At 36.0% G+C, this 25,522-nt stretch overlaps 1 protein-coding gene across 1 annotated transcript in view; it reads left to right on the forward strand.

The window, feature by feature from the left end:
* Window positions 1–1,744: 1,744 nt before the first annotated feature.
* Window positions 1,745–25,522, forward strand: part of LOC104564589 (protein tyrosine phosphatase receptor type D) — a 106,299-nt gene continuing 82,521 nt past the window's right edge. Inside the window, exons 1-7 of the mRNA XM_088538757.1 lie at window positions 1,745–1,858; window positions 6,796–7,383; window positions 7,814–7,911; window positions 8,767–9,026; window positions 14,828–14,918; window positions 20,720–20,929; window positions 25,004–25,164. Of these exons, the coding sequence (XP_088394883.1) occupies window positions 6,834–7,383; window positions 7,814–7,911; window positions 8,767–9,026; window positions 14,828–14,918; window positions 20,720–20,929; window positions 25,004–25,164 (1,370 nt within the window). The 5' untranslated portion in view covers window positions 1,745–1,858; window positions 6,796–6,833. The remainder of the gene's footprint in view (window positions 1,859–6,795; window positions 7,384–7,813; window positions 7,912–8,766; window positions 9,027–14,827; window positions 14,919–20,719; window positions 20,930–25,003; window positions 25,165–25,522) is intronic.

The following is a 25,522-nucleotide window of genomic DNA, read 5'->3' on the forward strand; positions in this document are numbered from 1 at the left end:
AGTAATTTGATAAATCTATTTTGTATGCTTGCCAGCAAGATTAGGAAAGCCAAATGCCCTGTAGTATTTATGCCTAAGTAATACATGTTTGCCAGATCCAAATCACATTTCTAAAAGACATGCCATCATATCTCTGTTACATTATAAAGCCCTGTTACATTATAAAGCTCTGTTACATTACAAAGCTGTTTTAGATGAGACTAATACGCTCATCACTGTTTCAAATGACAGTATAATTTGTTTTGCCTTTTTATTGCTCCATTCTGTTAACTTCAGGTGCAATTTATGTCTGAAAGATCAAAAGTTGGTTTTACTGATTTTGGCCTTTAGGCTCAATTCAATTCTGTGATAGGAGATTTTTTTTTTTTATGTTTTTATTTTATTAGAGCATTTTGCCTCCTCCTGATCATTACCTTTTGACTTGTATATTGTTAATAAGAGACTGAAAATACAATGCCAAATTCTAATCTCATCTGCATTGAGCTCAAAGCTGTTGTCTTGAAAAACCCATTTACTCTGGATAGTCTGACCCATAATATTTTTATTAAGTTTTGTGGTTGTTTCATTTGAAGTGTACGTGATTTATCATTTTCAATTCATTCTTGACACATAAATATACCATTTCTGTAGCATCAGTGAAATTTAGGGTAAAGACATTCAGACATATGAAAATGAAAAGATGTGGTTGGAGACTGCAAACTGAGATGAGTGGGAAAATTTGGTCCAGTGAGTTACTTCCCAGGACTGTCATTTTATATTCTTCCATGAAACTTGTATATTAGGGCAATGTTTACGTGTCAAGTTGAGGTATCAAGACTTAAATTTTTCAGGCCTGCCTTAAAGCATGAGATAAATTTAATTTGGTTCAGGTGACTGGCCCTTGTGTGTGTATGTCTCTGTGTGTGTGTGTGTGCGTGTGTGTAAAATTTGCCTTATCTTAGCACTTAATATTTGATCCTGCCCCATCGTGTTGTTCTAGCTGAAAAATTACCTCTGTAGATGCTATGGTTTGCTTGAGGATCCTTTATATTTCTTCCCTGACCAAATTGTTAATAGTGTTTGTATTAGTTCTTTGAGCTCTTAAAAATCAGCTGTTTCTAAAATACCTTGAAATCATTAGATGAATGTACTACTAGTAATCTAGATAGATGAATATTCCTTCCAGTAGAAACCATTTAAAACCCTAGATGGTCAGGAAGGGAGTACTAGATGTAGTGGAGATTGCAATGAAAGTGTTACGAGAGTAAAAAGGCTTTATTGTTTGCTGAATCATAGTATCTTATGGACTGTGGATGCAGCTGCGACACTCCTGTTCCTAAGAATCTTGTACTTTAGTCAGGGATGTCTAGTGAATGACTAAATCAAACTGAGTTTCTCACTTTTACATATATATTCAGTTTACAATGTCAGTAAGATTCCCTAGGCAATGTATTTCGTAAGGTTTATTCACTGTTCTCATCACTAAGTCTTTGGCCTTGTGCCTTAAACTACCTAAGGCATGCTATTTAGGAATGTACTGTCTTTCATTGCATAAGTGAAACATCTTGCCTTACAAAATATTTCACAAGAAGATTTTGTTGGTGCTCTAAAGTGCTTACTGTCATTACCTGTAGCACAAAAGTATGTTCACTGTATTGCCTGAAATACTACCTGTATTGTAGGCAGTAGTATATATTGCCTATACTCTCTTAGAAGACAATACATTTCTAATGCAGTGGGTTTTTTTGTATTTCATCTTAGGAAATGATAATTTCTGGACTTCAGCCTGAAACTACATACTCTCTCACTGTGACAGCCTATACAACTAAAGGTGATGGAGCCCGCAGCAAACCCAAACTCGTGTCTACTACTGGTGCAGGTAATACTCACATTCTTCTTCATCTTCAAGTGAATCCTTACTCTTGTCATGCTAGCTTTATGCTCCTGCTGTTTGGAAGTCTTGAGGACCGTAGAAAGAGTCTGTAGGGTCTGCTGTCATTTGGCCCTTCATTTAAGTACACAAGACCAAAATTCCCTTCATCATTTGTCCATTTTTCTGTTCAAGAAGTGGCCAAAAATGCTGTTTAACTGAATTCTTTCCAGTAGCTCTTCTATTTTGCTGATTGTCATCTTAGAGAGGAAAAAAAAAAAATCAAAATTCAGAACTAATAAGAAGCAATGCCAGGTAGAACATGAAAATAACTTTTCTATGTGTCATTTGCAACTTGTCTCAGAGGAGATGTGGTGATTAAAGAGAGGTTTAAAGAACAAGTAATGAAAGTCCAAGCTGTGCATCCAAGACCACAGAGGCAATTTGAGACATCAGTTGGAGCAAAATACCACATGGTGACTGTGTTCAGTCAGCATTTGAGCACACGAGAAAAAGGCTGTGTACTAGCTGGGAGTATCTGATGGCATGACCAATTGAGTCAATTCATTTTCCATTTGGTGGGGTGAACTGAATTCCCTTAGGTGAGGAAAAGCGTGTTTTAAGTTGGAATGGCTTGCTGTGACACAGCTTGAACAAATGATGCCTCCATAGGTTTAGCTGCCCCTGCAACTGTTCATTTCCTTGGTTTTATAATGTAGCCATTAAGAAAAATGCCATTGCAATCACATAGAAACATAGAAACAGCACCACTACAAGTTGTCATAATAGTAATTCATTGTTTATGTAAGTGGAGAAAGTCCAAAAGACATTTGTATTGTAATTATACACATTGATGCATTTTTCAAAGCAAAAACACTGAATGTAAAGCACATCTAGTAATTTCAAAAACATTTACATCCAGTCTCCTCAGCTTCCTTGCAAATGTCTCAGTTGTTGTCCCTAGATTTATGATGTGTTTCAGCTGCATTTCAGATTTCATATTACCTTCTAATCATTCTTCTTAACAGATGTTGAAAGTTTCCTTCCAACCTCTCCTCATTCCCACAGTCTTGTGGTTCAGAAAAAAAAAATGCAATATATAATTCTTGCTTTTATTTGAGCTTGATTTAGGGAAATCAGCACTTGGTCCATCATTTTTAAAATTCAATTCCCAGTGTAAATGAACAAAGTTGTAGTGATCATGATTTGATCAGTTTCTAGACATCATTGTTAGCTATGCAAACTTGCTTTCAAAACTCATATCATCTAGTTTTATTCGCCATTTACAATTCACTCCTCCAGAATCACTGGTGCTTTGCTGGTGTTTCTACTTCAGAAAATCTAACACTCCCATCCCTTGTAAAATCCCAGGTGACTGAAGAGCAATTGAGAAGCAGAAGCTTTCCTATATAGATAATACATGGTACATTTTCTTTGCCATTTACTTCATCTTGTGGCCAAATACTTGCTGGAAAAACTGCAAAGTTCCACTTTGCTCCTTCCTGCACTCTGCTGTCTATGTAGATCTCGCTGCCTTGCAGTTACAAGAAGCCATGATTGAGCTCTTTCTGTAAGGAAAATTCCCCTACAGGTGTTTGGCAAAGAAGGCAATAAAGACAGTATCAAGATTTCCCAGCTCTCTGGCTTTCCGTAAGAGCATAGCGGACAAATGGCAGAACGGTGCCTTAATACTCCGCCCAAACAAAGGATCGTGGGCTTGTAGGTCTCAGCCAGCTTTTCTCTGATTTGAAATTGAAAAGGGGAAAAGGGGAAGGGCCTATTCTAAAAAGAAGCTATTTAAATAATAAAACAAAGGAGGAGTCTGACTTTCTAATCTAATTTTGATGTTAAAATCATGTTAAGTTTTTTTAGAACAAGTGTGAGAATGAGCGAGAATTTTTTTTTTCCGTTTACTCATCAGTAAGCTTACTATTTATAAGTAACATCTTAACGTGATTAAATAGCAGTTAATAAGTAGTTGTCTGGTGTATGTGGTTAGTGACATAAAAACATCATTTATATTATTAAATAAAAAAGAACCACTAAATATAAGCAATGTCATAACTGCAATTATTAGTGAAGTTATAGAATATGCTTAACATTTTCATGCCAGAATGTGTTTTCCTTTTGGTATGCATCTTCTTTTCCTAATTTTAAGGACCGAATACAGAAGTGAGAAGTTACTGAACATTTATAACTCATTTTATAAAAATTCTTACATTATGATAATTTATATTGCTTCCTTCCCTGCTCCCAAAATTATATATGGCTAACAGGACTGATAAACATTGAGATTTACTTATTGCTTTTATAATTTTGGTTGAGAATTTTATCAAACTTACAATTTCTCTGTCTCAGAATTTCTGTGTTTTGCAAATTCTTTTCAACACAACAGCTTGTCCATTATTTGAAATTTATTCTCTGTGCCAGACAGTATTCTTGAGGTTGAGACTTCAAGCTAATGTTCATTCAGCTATAGCTCAGGTATTTACTCTTAAATAAAAAGGTCAGTGGTGGCTAAGAGGAGAATATTTACATAAAGACAAGTGGTATACTGCATAGTAGTTCATGGAAACAAATCACCTGGAGTTATTTGGAAAAGACAGTTTGCCTGAGATTCTGCTAAGAAAGTCATGCTGTTACAACTGCATGATTGATGTAATGGCTCCTACAAAGAGGCATTTGAAGGATATATTGAAGGAGCTTTAGAGGAAGATCTTGCTAAATAATTATGGGGATGGACTTTACTAGAAGATCAGAGAATATATTTTTCATAAGCACATTTGGTTCATAGCAAATTCAGATACTACTTTCAGAAGAAATTTCTATGTGTAGCTGTTCCATGGTGCTACTATATGTAAGACTTCACAAAATCCTGAGCTTTGTAATCAAAGGCTAGTATTCACAAATGGTGATACCAAAAAGAAACATTACCTAAAAGCTATATAGTGATATAAAAGAGAGAGGAAGGCATTTTCTTTCCCTATCAACAATTGTTATCTTGACAAAAAGGTAATCCATACACATCATAAAATCACATAGACTACATTTCAAAAAGAGTAAATGTTGTTCTTTACCATCAGAAAATATAAGCACTTTTTTATCATTTAAAAAAAAAAAAAAAAAGATAAGCAAACTTTATTAAGCCCCTGCTTTGATCAAGAGCAAGTAGCAATTTCTTAGTTTATTTGTATTTACCACCAAGGTTAAAGAATAGTTCAAACTGTGAGCTTTGCCACAAGAATGAAAGCTGTTTATCATATTATTTAATTTAGTGACACCTTTCAGCAATTTTCTGCTTTAAAAACATGAAGGAATTATTATTCTATTTCTGTGGACTCTTCTTCATATGTTCCATTGGGTTTTAGTAGCAACTAAAATACAGAGAAATATATAGCCTGCAAAAAGCCTTCACTTTTTTTTTTTTCCGTAAAGGCTCATCATTTCAGAAAAGTTAGAACTAATTAGAATAAGTTCTTTATGCTACAGGAAGTGCAGGAGAAAAAAAAATTTAGGAACACATTTGCATCAGAATAGAAACTTAAAATGAAGAGGATTTGGAAAAAATATATGAAAACTAAAATAAATTTTTTATGCAATTGGATACAATGTCTGGACTTGAGAAAACATAATGAGGAAAGAACTTACTAACTGCAGAATTTTCCTCAAGCCATGTCATTCCTGTCTCCATTTTCCTAATTCATTTTTGAACAGTAGTCAGAAGCTTAGACAAGAATCTGATTTGTTGGGTGCCTGAGAAATAAACTCACTGAAGTGTCTAAATATAGGAACCTGAACTCACAGCACAGCAATTACATTTCTTATGGGAAGGCTTTGAATGTGCGAGGAGCTAATTAGTCTTCAAGACTGTTACCATGGCACCACCATTCCTAAAACTATGCTAGTTTCTTGACCTGTCAGCCTTTGATACACAGTGAAGATCAATTTTCTAAATACTACTACAGATATGCTTCATTATTGTATAATTCACTGCAACAGAAACACACAAATGAAAGAAATTGATATTGAGACCTCAAAATGTATATACCGTGCAAGGTGTGTAATGGGAATTTACCCTAGATTAGGTTAATTTAATCTTCTAACTGCATGTCCTCACCACACTTACTGTGTGAACCTTAAGCATCCATTATCAGGTTGGACCCCAGGATCCCAAATAACAATATGGGTTTATCTGGCTTCCCCAAAAGAAGCCCATTTCACATGCACCAGCCATTCTGGAAACTAAAACAGTGTGTGATAAGCAGGAATAATCAAAAGATTTGATGTAAGACTGTGTTGCTGCTTTAAGCTGAAACTAGTTATGATGCTGGAGGTAATACATGCATTTAGATGGGTACTAAAATATTCCACGGTGTATAATACCATGACTGGTGAGGGCATGGTTAGCCTTATTATCCTTATACCTTATTTTAACTTTTGATGACAAGATTTACACCAGACAAATTTAGAAACATGCATTATCTTCATTATTATTATAATTATTATTTTTTCCATTTACAGGATGGCAGAAATGTGTCTTGGATTAAGTTAATGAATACTTATGACAGTACTCTTTTTTTGCAAGCAAGGATTTGTAAGTGAAACAGATGCATTCATACGATGTCTGTTTTAATTTTTACTCCTTGACTTGTGTTCATAAGTCCTGTGGCTCTGAATGTTCTCTATATTTAGGAATTAACGCAAGGGTAGTACACAACAAACAATAGGTGACTTTGTTATTCAAATCCTGAATGCTCGGTAACTCAATAGTGCAGGAAGTCAAACATAATTTCTTCCACAAGATAGTAATTTGTGGAACAAAGAGTGAGGGAAAAGAAAATTCACCCACCTTCCTGTTAAAACAAAATTCAAGAATTCAATTCAGTAAGAATTATATGTACAATTCCATTTGTATTTAGCATCTTTTAAATAACATTGTGCTACAGTTCCAGGCAAACCTCGTCTCGTGATTAGCCACACGCAGATGAACACGGCTCTTATTCAGTGGCACCCTCCTGTCGAAACCTTTGGCCCGCTGCAGGGTTATCGCCTGAAGTTTGGCCGCAAGGACATGGATGCCTTTACAACCATGGAGTTCTCAGAGAAGGAAGACCACTTCACAGCCACAGACATTCACAAGGGAGCTTCTTATGTCTTCAGGCTTTCGGCTAGAAATAAAGTGGGCTTTGGGGAGGAGATGGTTAAAGAGATCTCTGTTCCTGAAGAGGTACCCAGTGGATTTCCCCAAAACCTCCACTCGGAAAGCTCCACCTCTACATCAGTTCAATTAACTTGGCAGATGCCAGTCTTGGCAGAGAGAAATGGCATTATCACCAAATATACCATCCTGTACAGAGATATCAATGTCGCTTACCAGCCAGTTGAGCTCCCTGTTGTTCCTGCTGATACCACTATGACACTTACTGGCTTAAAACCAGATACCACATATGATGTAAAAGTACGTGCCCATACAAGCAAAGGGCCTGGTCCATATAGTCCAAGTGTCCAGTTCAGGACACTACCCGTGGATCAAGGTAGGATTTGTCTGCTTATGGCGTTGACCTTTAAAGGAATGTCGATCTTTGGATATCAGTGTTTTTGAAGCTGTAAATAAAACTGACCGGCCCATTCATAAAAATAGGTTCAACAAAAACAAAAGGTAAAGTATGTAAATCTTAATATGTTTTGGATGGCTTAGAATTCAGTTGTCCTTTGCCAAGCAAGTTCTGGGCAACCTCTTCACAATTATTTCAGGTAAGGAGAATGTACCTATGAGTTTGCAGTGTATAAGAGGTTTGGTAGAATGTGATATTTAAATGACAGGAACAGGCAGGTAGGCGAATTGAATTTGTGTTGAGGTTTTGGCCTAAATGGAAAGCTAATGATCCCCAGTAGCAGTGGAAATATGTCAACTTCTAAGCTCCAAGGTGCTGTTTATATACATTGTTTCTTTTTTTCCAGCAGTGTTTGCAAAAAATTTTCATGTTAAAGCAGTAATGAAGACTTCAGTTTTGCTGTCGTGGGAAATTCCAGAAAATTACAATTCAGCTTTGCCTTTCAAAGTAAGTTGCTTTCCATTTTTAAGAAATCAAATATAGGACTAGATTTCATCTGGTTAAGTAGCTTATTGAATATGTGGATGTTTTTTGCTTGTGCTGTATTTAAAAATGCAAACTCATCAGCATTATTGACCCCCTGACTTAAATTCAGTCTATTAGCAAGATGAACTTTCCACCGTTGTGGCAGCATTTCAAACTGTCAGATATTAGTTGTCACCCATGAAGTGAACTTTTTGCTCACTTCATTGCTATCATTGCTATTATATTTCAGATTTTTTATATATATATATACATATATTTCCCTCATCTCTATAGTGGCTTGTAACTGAAACCATTTTCTTTTCCTCTCCTCACATTTACAAAGACACACTTGTGGTTTGTAACTCTTCTACGCCACAAACTATAGTAGCCAGATAAAGAGACTTAATGTAATTTGCAGTCTGGCCTGTTGTTTCTGTTGTTTTTAAGTCCATGCTTCTTCTGAATCCTTCCCCATGACTTTTGTCATTATACAAAAAGACCAGTAAAGAGCAGTATTTCATCAAATATTCAAGTTACCTTTAAGGACAAGTAAGTGGTACCCCACAAACAGCCCTTGATATAAAATGGTGGACTCAACCCCAGTTATTGAATTTTATTAAGTTGAAGTAAATTTTAGCAGTGTCTACTTTTAAACATTTTTTTCTCTAAAAGGCAAACAAAAAATTGTTGCAGAAGTGAATTTAGTATAATTTTACAGCCTAAAATACCTGAAGTGTTTCATTTTAAATTCATGGCTAGGCTCACTCATAAATTCATGAATTCAATGAGGCCATATCTCACTATCTAAAGACACTTTGTATTTGTGTATTAAATTAGATCCTCTACGATGATGGGAAAATGGTGGTAGAGGTTGACGGACGTGCTACTCAAAAGCTGATCACGAACTTGAAACCAGAAACATCCTATTCATTTGTGCTGACAAACAGAGGAAACAGTGCTGGGGGTCTTCAGCACAGAGTGACAGCGAAGACTGCGCCAGATGTACTGCGCACCAAGCCAGTCTTCATTGGAAAAACCAACCTAGATGGCATGATAACTGTGGAACTTCCTGAAGTACCTGCAAATGAGAATATAAAGTGAGTTTGAGTGCTGGGGCTGGGAAATGACGCTTCATTGTTTTCATCTCCAGAAAAATGAATAATATATTTATTTTCATTAATCATACCTGGAGCTTTTTTGGTGGACTGGAGTTTTCTACTTCATGGTAGTATAGAGAGCTCTATACAGTCTCCAGTAGTATTTGAACTAATGATGAATATGAAATTGTCACTTATGTATGTGAGACTGAGTAGACCCTAGAGAGGTATATATGGAGAAAGAAGACACTTCTGTATATTGTAGTGGCTTCCCACACTAATTTTATACTTTATCACTGATTTCAAATAGCACAGAAAATTTGAACGCTGTGCCTTCTCATGAAGAACGAAACATGCATCTAAAGATCCATTTGCAGCACTTTGAAGTACTCAGTCACTCAAGAATTCTGTGAAGTTTCAGATTATCATTATTTCATTAATATTATTTCAAATGAATTAATTTTGAATTAATTTTGATTTTTTTTTATCTATGGAAAGCAAAATCTAAGGTAATGTCTGCTGGCCAACATAAGAAAATTGGAGATTTTGCAGAAAATGATGTGAGCCTTTACTAGAGATTACCTATATTTTCAGTGAAAAGGTGTTTTGGAGACTTAAGCAGTAGAAATAAGACTAAGGAGCTGACAGCACAGGGCCAGCAGGGATTAGAAGGGATAGACAGTAAGGACTTGCCGAGAAAACATGAAGCACAGTACGATCAATAAGTGTTATTGCTGTGCCTATAGTGATTCTTGTTGGTCTGTAAGGTTCCCATGTGTAATGTAAAGGAAATGAGGAGGAAAATGAGCAAGTCATTAAATATTGTTGGGGATTCAACTTGCCTTCTCCCTGGTGGATTTTTACTGATGGCTTTGTAGAAAGCTGTTCCCCTTTTTCATTACTGCCTGAGGACTTTGAGGCAGGTGAGGTCAAGAAAGAAATGACTTTGAGACATTAAAAGGATGAAAAAGTGAAAAATGTAGCTATTATCATTAGATTGAGTAAGAAGCGGTCAGTTACAAATTCAGCTAAGGAAGACTGAAGATGGAATAAGTCAAAAAAGATTTATGAGGCAAGACTGTTACAGAGAGAAAAAGAGCTCTGGATAGTTGGTCAAACAATAGCACAAAATGGCACAGGAAAAAGAAACAATGTCCTGAAAGGCAGTCAGTGGCAGCAGTAAAAACATATTAAACCTAGCAGTTCAACTGCCAGTTTTGCAGCTATATATATAGCTCCTCCTTAGGTATATGTTTCCTAAGATGATGTGGTCAGACATGAGGAGGAAAAAGTGATTGGACAGACTTTTGGAAATAAGCACTCCAACATGACAACACACCAAACAAGAAGGGTGTGCTCCTTTAGAGACATACTGCCCACTAGAATCAGTGAAATTGTAGCAACTACAGTCTTTGTGAGTGAGGAAAAAAATTGTGCAATAGTTATGTTGACATTTTTACAGTTGCTGTTCATATGTTGTTACATTATATGTTCATGATTGTCTCAATCTTACTACCAAGTCCATACTCAGACTGTTTTAGTACTATTAATTAGCCAGAAGGTGAAACAGTTAATGGCTTACTCTAACAAATTCTGGGCAAATACTGATGGGAGTTGGGTGATGTTATAAAAGCCTTTATAATTTATTAAAGGTGTTAGAAGTAATTTCCATTATGCGAGTGTCTGATGGTGATCCAGAGCCTTTTATATGCTAAGTAAAATTGAAAGTATTTCCTAAAATTGATGTCTATTGATGTCTATTGTCTATTTAATTTCAGTTAAGCATTTTCTATATTTTCCTTAAATATTTTGGTCTAATTCAAAGTAGTGTTTATAGTAAAAGATAATGCATCTTTGTCTAAATCTTACTTTTTATTTACTTATGACTTTGAATAACAGAATTTTTTGCAAGGCTTTGGTCCTATCAGTATTCAGTAATTGAGGCAATATCAAAAGAGACTCTCCTTTCCTCCACCTGTCCCCTACCCCTCCCAAAAAACCCTAAAAACGAGACAAGCAGGCACATAATCAAAGACATTTTTTAAGGGTAGCTGCATTTTCTGGAGCTAGGAGTGAACATTGCTGTCCTCACCAATTTGTAGCATAGGTGAACAGATTTATTTTCCTGCTTTTTTTTTCTTTTTTTTTCTATACTTAGGCAACAGTGTTAAAGCTGGAAATGTTTGTGCCAAAAGTGTATGCATGTATGCAACAGCCTTAAAGCTGATAGAGTTACGAGCAGAAGGCATGCATGAAGAAAATGAGAAAGGGATATTTACATGCTAAATATTCCTTGGCTGATAAAAGTATATGAACACTCCATTTGCTTTAAAAAGGAGGTTTAAAAAGGGGTTCTGCAGTTCACCCAGCAGATTTATCTCAGCTAGTTAGCTAACTGAATATGTGACCAAAAAAAAAAAAAAAACAGTATTAATTAGGATTTGTTGCTCATGTTAACATGTATTCCTTTTAATAACTTGTTAACATAATGTCTAACAAAACGTTATATGTCCAGGTAAAGAAGGAAATTGTCCAAAAGTTTAGGTTTAAACAAGTTAAATGAATAAGTGTTTGCATTTTGCAGAAATGTTTATATCCCAAATCTCTTTGAAATAACATAAAAAAAAGAAGAAATGTTAATATTTCAGTTAAAATTATGCACTGATCCCAGGTGAGAGTACAACCCTCAGTTTGATCATTGAAACTAGTCCATTTCACATAGTAAAAGAAAGGTTAATATAGTAGAAGGAGGATTTATGTGTCTGACTACTTGTATGCACTGATTTTGGAGGTGGATTTTTTTTTCTGTGATGCAACTAACTTGTAGTCAGTTTAAACACAGGTAGGGAAAGAAGAAGAAAGAGAAAATTAACCTCTTTCTTGGGAATACTTCAGGGAATAGACATGCCTGTAAATTTTCTCAAGTTGTGTTTTGTTGTTTGTTTGTTTTTTACTGTGTTTAGAGTGGGACTGACCTTCTGGACTACCTTCTCCCTCCTCTGATTTTGACAATATTTAAAAATCAAGACAAATCAAAGTTGCTATAGGTAGAGGATAGGTTGTATCTATGAAAATCAGGGCAGATATTTAGCTTCCTGACTTTTAGGTAACTAAGTAATACAGCTTTAGCCTCAAGTTTTTCTCTGCTGGTTTCTGTAGTTACATTGCTGGAATAGAAACACTTATATACAAGTAGAGATTTCAGGCATCAGATTTAAATTGGTATAACTACTAAAATGTACTCTAATTTGCACAAAATAGTCAATAAGGGCAGACATATTCCTTCCAAATCCCCACCTTTCTTCAGCTTCTCTTCTCACCAAAGTTGATATGAAATATCTGTGTCATGCTGGGACAAAACAAAGAACAGCACCTGTTTATTGACATGACAGACATGTAATTTGAAGGTACTCCAAAATGTCATCAACTAACCTTTCTTCAATGACTGATCATTTTTGATAGAATATTATTTCAACCACCAAGGAAATCCGGTCCTGAACTACTAGAGTATTTATCTTGCCGTTCTGAACTACTGAAGTGTTTGTCTTGTCATGTTACAGCTTCTGAGAAATTTTTAATTTATTTTTGTTCAGTTTGATAAGTTATGCTCTCTGGGCAAGGTTATCTAGTTGAAAAGGAAAACTATTCCGTATCCTGTCTGGGGAGAAGCCAGGTTGGGTGTAGAATTGGCAGGATTTTCGAGGGTGTAAAAGCCCTAGTCACAGTTTGCTGCCACTCAGAAAGTCATCAAGCAAAAAGCAAGAAACCTGAGAAAAAAAGCCCACAATCAACAGTGCAGATTTTTTATAACTTCTTTCCATTTCTAGTCCAATTTACTTCATCAAGTTTTTCTCGGTTAAAGAATTTTAATATTTTAATGCCTAACCAAATTAAAAATTTTTGGTTTTATTTTTAATGGAATAATTTCTTTGTTCTTTTGGGAAGCTCACTAGAAGAGAAGATTTAGGCAGATGTGTTCAGCTGTGACTGACTGAGAGTCCTGTCACGTATTTTATTTAAAATGAAAATGTCTGTTTTGAATTTAATTTTAATTCTCACATATGGAAAAGTATTATATTTCTGAAACACGAGGTGGTTCTTATGAAGCTGAGAAAATATTTGGATATTTTAGTATTTTTTAATATATACAAAAACATCAAAAATCACATAACATTTAAGAAAAATACATGCTTAGTTTTAAAATATGTGTGCAAGCAGCCCTGCTAGATTTGAATAAGAATATCCACATATAAAATGACTTATCTCATTGTTACTATTAAAAAAAAAAAACAGATTTTGTTTAAATATTAGGAATACAGCTGTTACAAATCTCTGACACTTAGACCTGTTGAGTATCTCTACTCTTTGTTGCAATCATCTTTTGTTTCCAAAAATAAATTTCCTGAATTTCACAAAACAAGAATTAATTAAACATTTATGCATTAGGTACAACAGTTAAAAATCCAAAGATTTTGTTACATTTATCTTATGGGAAAGAGCTTTAGTTCAGAAGAGTCCTTTAAATTGGGCCAGCATATGCTGGTGTGAGGAAAATGCAGCTTTATAGAATTGGCTTAGATGGAGTTAATTTTTGATAAATTGGAAGGTAAATGCCTTTCTGTAGATTATTTTTCATTAATTGCTTTACCTTTTTTTCAACTGCATTTCTTGGGTAGTTGCAAGTGATTAAAAAGGAGGTATAAAATAGAAGGCTGGAAGAGGTGAAGAAGGCCCACGAGAATTACATTTGGTGGAGATCCAGAGACACTCTCACAATGAACTCTGTTGTTACGAGCAACAAAAGAGTGCAGCTTCTCCCCCTCTTCTCTGCAATCGAGGGTGCTTGACTTTTTGACAAGTGTGTTTTTCAAGAACTTGTATGTAATACCATACTGGATGCCCTGCTGCTGTCGTTCTGCTACTTCTTTCCTCATACTAATGTGAAATTATGGTTCTACTTGACATGTATCTGGGATCTGTGAAGGAAATGAGGAAAATAGTTCTTAAGCCATGAGAAGCCATATCTCTACTATACTGGGAAGTATAACTTACTCTTCCTCATGGGAGGGAGTAGGAAGATATTTTTAAAAAACTGCATGAGAGGAATAACTCAGGGTATATGTAATTTTCAGATCCTAACTCTGCATAGAGCAAGCTCTCGTCTGTTACTGTGATCAGAAAAGTTAAGCAGAAAAAGAACTGGTTTCGCTGATGGGGATTGATGCTGACAGCATTGTCATGTATAGGTGGATAGTACAGTATGTCTCCTTATTATCTGTTTATAATAGGAACATCAACAAACACATTATTTTGACCTACCATTCTGATTATACATGAAAATGGAGGCAGATGGGGTGATAATTGAGCTTTTTTTAAAAAAAAACATAATATATTTCAGGTTTTGGAGTTTTCCGAGTGTTTTTTTCCAATTAGATGATGGCAGGGCACAAGTGCCCCATGACTTTTATATTTCAAATGAGAAAATAAACTGCAGTCAACCACGCAGGCATTTCAGAACATTGTAATTAAACTTCTGTATACATATTTATATGTTTACATGGAAAGCAGGTAATTAATGCTATTTGTTTGTCAAATAGCTTGTCAATACTTTAGATGTATTTATTTTCTAAGACTGTGAACCTTTTTGACTACACTTTGGAAGTCTGCTGTAAAAAAAGTTTCCCTTCAACATATGCTGTATTCTATCTATCAAAAATGGTCCTGTAAATAGGTACCTATTCCATCAATTTACCAATTTCCTTTCTTTTAACTTCCCTCTTGTCCTACTGTTTTCCTCACAGGGGTTATTACATTGTTATTGTGCCTTTGAAGAGGTCTCGCGGAAAGTTTATCAAACCATGGGAAAGCCCAGATGAAATGGAATTAGATGAGGTATGGTTTATTTTTGGTTTTCTTCTTCTCCTTTATTACAGAAATGAACTTCTTAGTGGTATGTGATTAACCCACCAGTTTTGGAATTTTTGGTTGTCTGGATATTTTATATTTATATTTGAATTAGCCTGTGGGGGACTGAAACAAAGTTCAAATTACTTAAATTAATATACATTAAAGACATTAAGTTGCAATAAAGCACACAAAATGCGTGATCTTTGTTGGCATTAATATTTCATTCTTTGCCTATTGTAAAATGTAATGCAAAAGTGCAGAAGGTGAAATTAGTTGTCAGCAAAAGCTTAATCACCAATGATATGAACTCTAATAAAGGTCTGGTTCATCACTGGGGTGTTTGTTAAGCCTGAAACAAATGCGAAATTGCAATTTGCACTGCAGTTTAACATTTGACCTTCCTCATAGTATCTTTACCTGATCCTCACGAATTGTAATGCTGCTGAGAGAATTTTTACGCTGTTCTCCATTCCTGGCAGATGTTTTTCAGAAATAAATGAATGCAATAGGAAAGACCAATCATTAGTTTAGGGGCTGATCTGCTGTAAAGTAACTCTGTGGAAAGGGACCTGGGGGTCCTGGTGGACAAGCTGACCATGAGCCAGCAATGTGCCCTTGTCACCAAGAAGGCCAAAAGAAGGTGGAGGGAGGTGATCCTCCCCCTCTGCTCTGGCCTGAGACCACGTCTGCAGTGCTGTGTCTAGTGCTGGGCTTCCCCGTAAAGAGGGACATGGAGCTACTGGAAGTGACCCAGAGAAGGGTCACTAAAATGATGAAAGGACTGTACCATCTCTCTTACGTGGAGAACATGAGAATGATAGGTCTGTTCAGCCTGGAGAATAAAAGACTGATGGGGTATCTTTTCAGTGCACTTAAATTGCTCAAGGGATGGGACGAGACTGTTTTCACTGGTGCCAGCAGTGGGCAAGAAGCAGTGGCACAAACTGAAACATTGGAAGGTCCATCTGAAAAAGAGGAAAATCATCTTTACTGTGAGGGTTACTGAGCATGGGAACACGTGGACTCTCCATCCTTGGAGGTATTCAAAAAACATCTGGACAGGGTCTTGTGCAAGCTTCCCAGGGTGATCCTCCTTGAGGAGGCAGGCTTGGGCAACAGGATCTCCAGTGATCTCTTCTAATCTCAACCATTCCATGATTCTGTTTTGACACTGTAAATAACATTTCCCAAAGAGCAAATTATCTCCATTTCAGGGACCAACCCAATAATAGTAGAAATCGATTTATTATGCTGTTGATATGATAATTCTATGAAGTCTGTCAGCATTCACTCTGTTCTTGTTTTTTTTTTATTCTAAAGGATAATATAACAGAGTCTAATTTGTCTTTCCTTCAACCTGTAGATCTGCAGATATTAAGATTCATCTTTGTAGCTCTTTGAGAGTCTTATTTGAAAGCTCTACAGAAGAATAGGGTTTATATATTATTATAATAAACACAAATAATTATTAGTATTATGAGGCTAGGATTATAGTTCTCTTTCAGATGCCTTGGGATTTTGTGCATATGTCTCTAAAATTCATGGCAAATCAAAACCAGAGATCAAAGCAATTTCTTTCCTCCTAATTTAATGATATTTTTATGGACTTTGTCTATTTTTCTAATTTCTTTGGTTGATTCAGGAATCTGTTACAGAAATGCCGCTGCTTCCCCTGTAAGTCATAATTCTGCAAGCAATCACCTTATTCTCTTCCTTTCTCCCATTTATCAAATGAGTATTATGTCCCACATTTGTACCAAAATGTGAAGGAAAGGAAGATCTTCCGCAAACCAAGCTTGCTATGGAAAGCTTTCAAAACAAAGTTCCTTTAGTAACCCTGTTAAATAAACGCGGCAGTCTGCAGTTTCTGGTGAGAAAAGACAAAAAGGAAAACCTACCACCCAAAGAGAACCCTTAATTAGATGCAAACACAGAAATGCACAAAGCTGAAGACATTTTCCTTACTTTTATGTGACTGATTGAAGCCTGTATTTACTCTTGGCCGATTTGCTTTCTGCGGCCATCACATTGACTGAAATGCAGTGACCCCTTGTTTTGATCTATTAACCTCTTTACTTTAGAAGAGCTGGATTGTAAATGGCATGCACCAGCACATGATCGTAGTCCTAAGCAGCATCAAATACAGTTATACAGTAAAATTCTCCTGACAAGATCCATACGGTAATGGAAAACTGATTTACTATTACCACCCACTTTTAACCTCCAGAAACTACAGGCAAAACCTGTATTAAAGGATAGGTGCCAGATGACATTGAACTTTTTTGCAATTAAATTTTACGGGTCTGTGCTACTGATTCCCATAACAAAGGGTCATTTTAATCATCCTGCAAGTTGTGGTGCATTAATCTGTATAATAGTTTGATAAAGAACATTTATTAATTCAGAAATATTTGGGTCAGGATGGGTTGTTTCCCACTTTTATTCATATAATTGAGACCACATTGTAGAATTAATGGTGGAAGAAATAAGATATGCATTGACTGGAAAATGAAAATTATTTCTGATAAAGAACTAAGCCCTTGATACATCTTTTTACAGTTGTCACCAATAAATGTAGTAACTACTGAGAAGGTGGAAAAAATCAGAAGCAGGCAGTGACTGTACTTCATGCTCACTTGTCCAGTTTCTTGTGCTTAAAAGATGGTTTTTTCTTCCTGTTTTAGAAAATAAGAACTGCATATTGTTATTAGATGTACTTTACCTGTCAAACACGTGAAAGCAGTTGAGCAATAAAAAAAAAATGGAAAAAAATACAAAAGCCAACCATACAACTGCTTAAACAAATAGTTTATGATGATAAACTAAAGAAACTTCAGCTCATATCTTCTTTTGGTACAGCCTTAGATGTCTGGCTAGTATCACATGGGATTTTATAAGACAGCTTTTTCCAAATGCTTTGCTTAGATAGCCTGAGGAATACTCTTTGCTGAAAACACAATTGTGGAGTGATAAGTCCATAAATGACAAGTCAAAAGGACTGTCTGGTCTAATTGTGGCTACTGCTTTTTCCTGGTTCCTTGAATCCTTAGTTCTGAAAGAAGCTGAGAGATACAAAATCTTAAAAGAGCGTATAATGGACTTGATATTAGAGACACAATCCTTTTGTATATCAAGTCAATATTTCACTTTATTTTCATTCTGAGGCTTAATGATGCCAATCAAATATGCCATACGGTTAGATACAAAATAAAATATTATGATTTACAGTTTAATAGGAATCTATAATCAATAGAACCTAAATGATAGCCTGAGTGTAAATTCTTTACATTTAAAAATGTAAGTGAAGTCCTGGCATAATGTACTAGGCATACATGTGAAGGTAACGATATCTGGCAACCACATCATCTGTATGTGAAATATGAATGAAGCCAGAGGTTCACTTGAGGTCCAGTCATGTGTAATTTGTCACAGATAAGTTTGGTCACAGACCAGATTTTCATCTATACACAGCAAAATATGCCAAAGTGTGGCTGGTCCTAGGTGACCAGCCACAACGTTTGAAAAAGTTGCCTGTTGTACACATTTTGACTAACTCAGACTAGTTGACTTTTAGCACTGACTGCCAAAAGGACAGCTTCTAAACACTTCTCGCAAAGTACTAGAGGACTTTTGCATTTCCATGTGCTAACATGCATACATTTTTGTTACTAATTCAATCTGTATACTTGACAGTCTGCTGCTCCATTACTCCACTAACAGATGCTACCTTGTAAAAATGAACTCCCCAAGCCTCCTTTTACCTCAACAGAAGGTTTAAAAAGAGTGAAGAAGAAATATGGACGGCTGATTGTAATAGCGGTCTTTAATGGCAGTTTTGAGTCTGAAGTTTTGGAAAGCACTTTTTTTTTTTTTTTTTTTTTTTTTTAATCTCGATATGTATTCCAGCCTACCAGTTTTTATACTGGAGCATGAAAATTGGTAGAAATGAATAGAGATAAATGAGCATAAAACCCCTGTGGCAGAGAACTGCCTGCCTGGGGCATGTTGTTATGACTAGAAAGCATCCAACTGCATGGGTCAGTGGTGGGACAGCTTCCAAACACCCTGCACTGCTGGGGGAACTTAGTTGTCTACTTCTAGCCCAAGTCTGAAATATGCATTGTAATGAGAAAGTGCGTTAGTGATCACTGTTAAAAGCTTCCGTGTCCATAGAACAAGGAATAGTAGATTGTCTAGTGTGCTTCGGAATTGTTAACTGTATTATTGCAAAATAAAAGATCCCACATTAGGAAGGCTAGCTAAACTGGAATGTAACACTGGAGAAGGGCTGAGACTTCCCTGAATAAGCATATTCGTTAAAATGTATAGTAGAAATTGAATTTTAACCTCTTTTTTTATTGATGTGTATCTGGCTCTGGAGATTTGCCTCCTACTCATAAAAATAAATGTGTTTATCCATTGTATTAGCACTGCTTGTGTACTGCAATGCTTAAAACAACTCTGTGACCTTGGAAAAAAATTGTAGTTGCAGTATGAGTCTATTTCTTTGGCATTAAAACAAAACATTGAGTAAGTTTCATAAGTGAAAAACAAGAGAATAGTGGGTCAGACTTAGAAGACAACACTTACCACCTAGAAAAACTTCAGACTCCTTGTAAACATTCAAATTAATATTTGTTGAACGCCACTATATCTAAAGTCATAAAAGTTATTGAATAGGTATTTGTCTGCTTTGATTAGTAATTCATCAGTTTACATTTCATCAGCAAAGCTTTATTTCCTTCATTATTTAAAATGTGTTTTACAAGTTTGATTTAATCTTGTTACAGATGTGCCGATACAAGATTTATTTGTTCATCAGTAAAAATATTTAATGACATGAGGAAAACTTATATTTTGAGACATATTATGCAACTTAAATCTGGAATGTTCATGTAGGTTATGTATATCATGTAGTTATTTTTTAGTATAGCAACAGGAAAATAATGGTATTACAATTCATGGAGTCCTCTGTTTATTCTTGTCACTGAACAGTTATATAGTGTTGAACAAATTATGAAGCATCAGATTTTGGTGCTTCTGAGCAAATACAATTATTGTGAATTTCTTGATAGGAAGATATGCTTATAAATCATTCCCATAATCTCTTCTGTGCTTCCATTCACTTTTGTGAAATAAGTTAAAAAACAAAAATAATTTTCTTTCAACTTTGAGGAATTTAATATTTACAAATAATCTTCATGAGATTTGTTTTGGAAATGCAAAAACATTACCATTCTTAAAAAAAGTTGTTGTCTATATTTGTTTATAATTTTCTCCAAACTAGTTAATAATGAGTTTGTATTTCAGAATTCTCAGGGCAAAAAAATGTTAAAATTTACAATTTGGGATTTGTGTTTTTCCAAATTTTGCTATATGTTTGCACATTTAAATATATAATTTCCTTTAATCAGTTCTGTTATACTAACCTGTAGATAAGAAATTCTGGCATAGGCACAGAGAAAGAAAAAAATACTATCAGTGACTCACTTATTTTACACAGAAAAGGTATATTACTTTATTGGTTTTTAATTTTTATTTGCAAAGACAACAGTATCAGGTACCAAATATTGATCTAATTGACCTGTGCTTGTAGTGCACTTGCAACCTAGTATTTTATCTTAACATGAGTGGCAAGAAATAGGAAGATTTCGCAAGAACTGATGTAGTCCCATATTTTTTAGTTCCTGGTGATGAATTAAATTTTCTCATTCCACTGTCGATAAGTTGCTTTAATCTTTATGGTTTTGATTTCTCTCTCTCTTTCCTCTCCCCTCTTTATAAAGCTGCTTAAGGAGATATCTAGGAAACGCAGAAGCATTCGTCTTGGGAGAGAAGTTGAATTAAAGCCATATATTGCAGCTCACTTTGACGTTCTTCCTACCGAGTTCACGCTGGGGGATAAAAAGCATTATGGTGGCTTTGAGAATAAGCAACTCCAGAGTGGTCAAGAATATGTCTTCTTTGTGTTGGCTGTAATGGAGCACTCGGAATCTGTAAGTTATACACCCTTTCTTAATCTCATATTTACCTTTCCATAATCATCAAAACATTTTTTCAATGCTTATTCCACTTCCCAAAAACCAAATCTCTACAGCACATGCCAGAGCATCTCAAAAGTCACCTATTTCTGGGTAATTTCTTGAAATTACCTTTTTCTGTTTGCATCTGTATTTGTTGCCTATGTGTATAATAGAACACTAAGGATCACCTTTTATGAGGTCTGTTCTGATCCTTTGTAAATTACAGTTTCTGTTATTTGAGATCATTGACACAGTTACTGAGGCAAGAACTTCACAGCAGCATCTTCCCCAAAGTCTTTAACAGAAGAGGTCCTCTTCTGCCTGTGGACAACCATTGAATAGCAGTGCTAGTTACCAAAAATTCTTAGAAAGATCTGTTGAATCAGAGATATACACAGCAAGCTTCTGGAATGATAGTAATTTCCTCTCCGCTTTATCAGTGAATTGTTAGAAAACTAAAAAATGATTCAATAATATAGAGAATTTCTGAGGTGAGCTAAATAATGAGCTGTAATTTCTCTTTATATAGTTCATTTTATTCCTGTGTCCTTTATTCCAAAGTTATGCTAATCTAGCTGTGTGTGATATTACTAAAAAAATAGTAATTAAACAGAGGCAGAAACAAGACTGTTGAAGTTACAATACACACTAACATTTTAACATGCAATGTGTCACACAATACTTTTCTAGTTGGTTCCTAAACCGACAGCTAAATTTGCTGGGTCAGCCACTTGAAATAAGAATCACAGGGTCACAGAATGCTTAAGGGACCTCTAGAGGTCATCTAGTCCAACATCCCTGCACACGCAGGGTCATCTAGAGCACGTGGCACAGGACTGCATCCAAGCGGGTTTTGAAGATCTCCAGAGAAGGAGACTCCACAACCTCTCTGGGCAGCCTGTTCCAGTGCTCTGTCACCCTCACTGTTAAGAAATTTTTCCTTAAGTTCCTGTGGAACTTTTGTTGCTTCAGTTTCCAGCCATTTCCTCTGGTTCTGTCAGTGGCCACCACTGAAAAGAGGCCAGCACCATCCTCCTCACTGCCTCCCTTGAGATACTTACAGACGCTGATCTGATCCCCTCTCAGCCTTCTCTTCTCCAGGCTGAACAGGCCCAGCTCCTTCAACCTCTCCTCACAGGGCAGATGTTCCAGGCCCCTGATCATCCTTGTAGCCCTGCGCTGAACTCTCTCCAGCAGCTCCACATCCCTCTTGTACTGTGGAGCCCAGAACTGGACACAATACTCCAGATGCGGCCTCACCAGGGCTGAGTAGAGGGGCAGGATCACCTCCCTCGACCTGCTGGAGAGGCTCTTCTTACTGCACCCCAGGATCCCATTGGCCTCTTGGCCACGAGGGCACACTGCTGCCTCATGGTCAACTTGTCGTCCACCATGACACCCAGGTCTTTCTCCACAGAGCTGCTCTCCAGAAGGTCGATCCCCAGCCTTTACTGGTGTCTGGGGTTATTCCTCCCCAGGTTCAGGACCTTGCGCTTGGCCTTGTTGAATTGCATGAGGTTTTTCACCACCCAGTTGTCCCTTCCAACCTTAAGCATTCTATGATTCTATGATTCCCTATTTTTAACTGTAACTGAGAGATGGTGGAGAATGCTAAAATGAAATGCTCCTTACCCATCTCTAAAAATAATTGAGGAATAAAGAGTTCCAGTGATATGATAGTACGATAACCTTATTCATAATTCAGTTGCACTAACATGAAAAGCTTATGTATTTTCTTTCCCTCCAGTCCATTTAACATTTCTGTGTCATTCTTATTGTTTAAAGTACAGCTTCATTGATTTCAGCACATTAGCAATGGGAAATGTTCGGCTAATCTTTAAGTTGTGTTTCTCGTTGAGCACCTAGGAAAAAAAGGCACACAGTCAGCGACCACATATAAAAAAATTGGGTTGCCTTCTCTTTTTGTGAAAAGCCTATCAATCCCATCACACAGAGCTTCTCAAGGAAATTACTACACCAATAATCTGAATTCAAGCCACAATATAGATCAGAATTTCCCTTTTACTTTTTGACAATGGCCACAAAGAGAAACCATTCTGAGGGCTGCATCATAAAGTTTCTAAACAGAGATACTGGACAGATTTTTGCTATAAAGCTAGAGGTCCAAATATTCATGTGAGGAACACCTATATTAGTTTTTTTTTTTTTTTTCTTTTCAATATAAAATAATGTTTCTTATTTAATATTAAATATTAATTAAGGCATCGTTCCTTCAGATCATTTAGAGATTATTGCATTTTTAAAGAGATGAAGGATAGAAAAGCAGGAATAAGTAGGGTTGCGAATTTACAGCTTAAATGCTATATCCAAAGGCCTACTATTTTTACAGTTCTTCAAAGGCATTGGTAAATTTACCACAGGGGAAACATCTGATTTAGCCTAACATCTGTAAGATTTGTGTGATGACTAGTGTGAAATTGCCACAGAGAGCATGAGTTCATAAAAGTTAACTTCCATTTATTTAACTGCTCTGAATATAGTCTTTTTTGAGGGGGCAGAGGGCAGATGGATGTGAAGGGACAGTAGGAGCTGAAAATTCTGGGGAATTGTAACTTGCAAGGGATTTTTCTTCTTGTTGTTCAAGGTCTGCCTGCTCCAAAGGAAGAAGCTGAGTACAAAGCCATGTTTCTTATATAGGCCTGTTTCTTCCATCTTTGCAAGATCACTGGAGCTGAGAAATAACTCAGTAAAATTTGATGCTTCGGGGAATCAACGTGGAGATTCCCCAATTTATAAACAGTTATCACAGATTATTAGATGTTTGGCTGATAATATAAATAAGGAAAGGTTATCACAGGTCATCACAGGTTTTAGCTTAATACCAGTTAGTGTCAGTGCCTCATCTTTTTCTGTCCTATCTCCTACTCTAAATCCTGGTTCTGTCCTAACCCAGTATCCAAAAAGAGGACAAACAGGACAAATAAGGTGTAAAATATTTTCTCTTTGATGTCACTTGTCATGTGACATACTCATGGCACGTTTCAGAAGACAGTCTAAGCATGTCTCTTCTGCCCCATTGCATTTTGTCATTCTTACCTTAGAACTCGTACCTCTTTCCTCATTATCTTGTCTCAGCATTCCTGAACCAGTTTCAAATCAAGTTTTCCAGTCTCTGCCAGAACCGTAGCTCTCTTCCTAGTTTACCACAGGCAGAGATATCCCAGCAAAGACCAGAAATAATGACAAGCCATCCTCTGGTTCTGACTTTATCATAGCTCAGAAATCTTTACATCGTCTTGTTTTAGAGAGCTGGCTGCTCTGCCCACCTGTCTGTAATTTTAGCTCCACACTCAGCCTCAGATCACGCATCTCTGGTCAGAGGAGGATAAAAACAAGTTAGCATTTTCTTTTTTTAACACAGCTGTTATTTTAGGCCAGCTGGCTTCACACAAACTGGTACCATAAAAGATTTTTGACCGCTCCACTTAGTTCCTAATTCTAATGCCAGGCCTGAGTATTTAGAGACTTGCAGTGTTTACATTCCCTTCAGAATCTTCAGTGGCTTTCCCTGTTTTTCTGTCTTAAATTCAAGAAGTCTCCATCTTTAGTGAGAGCATTTTCTTTCTTACAGTCCCTTTGACTCTAGCTAAATTGCATCCCACTCTTGACATGGGGCTCTTTTCCAGGAACCTCTTGTATATAGTCCACTTCATTTTTACTCTATAGTTTTTTCATTTTTTCATAGCTATTCTTCCATATATTTTGCAAGCACAAGTTTAGCACCATTGAACCAATATGAAATAAAATACAAAACAAAACAAAACCCCATACTGAGCAATTTCTGGATTATAGGCCTTGAATTCTATAACACTTTATTCTTATACTCCCTTTTTCAGTTACTAAGTGTTCCAAAGAGGACTGTGTCACAAAATAAAGGCGGAAATAACAGCAAAACTTTCAGTCTGCCTTTTGTTTCATTAATGTGTTCTTTGTATCATTGTTTTGTACAGATGTATTTTAGATCTAGACTATTCATTATTTTAAATACTTCTTTATCATTAAGTAATATTTATTTTGTTTGTATAGACTATGTATGCAACCAGCCCGTATTCTGATCCTGTTGTGTCAATGGATCTTGATCCTCAGCCAATTACAGATGAGGAAGAAGGCTTGATTTGGGTTGTAGGACCAGTTCTTGCAGTAGTGTTTATCATCTGTATTGTTATTGCTATACTTCTTTATAAAAGGTAAGTAAATTTATCGTTTAGTTCTTTTACAGTGTATGTAGCTTTCTGATGTATTGGTCATTTTTGATATCGTTCCACACTAACTAATCTGTGCTAAAATAGTAATTGCCATCTTCTGGGATGTGAGATGCATCTATGTATTAATGGTTTCCATAACACTGCAGATATTTTATTAGATTTCTGTCTGAAAGTAAAGTTTCCAAAATTATAGTCATATGGGTTTATTTTTCTGCTGATGACATTGTGTTAACATTTCTGCATTTAAATATTTTTTCTACTTTAAATATGTTTGTGAATAAAATGTGCCTTCATATAAATATATACAAAATGAGCACATTTCAGTTTTTGAATCTTATTT

Source organism: Tinamus guttatus, unplaced genomic scaffold (assembly GCF_059628265.1).
Source record: "Tinamus guttatus ecotype Peru unplaced genomic scaffold, ASM5962826v1 Tinamus_guttatus_pri_ptg001156l, whole genome shotgun sequence".
NCBI lineage: Eukaryota > Metazoa > Chordata > Aves > Tinamiformes > Tinamidae > Tinamus > Tinamus guttatus.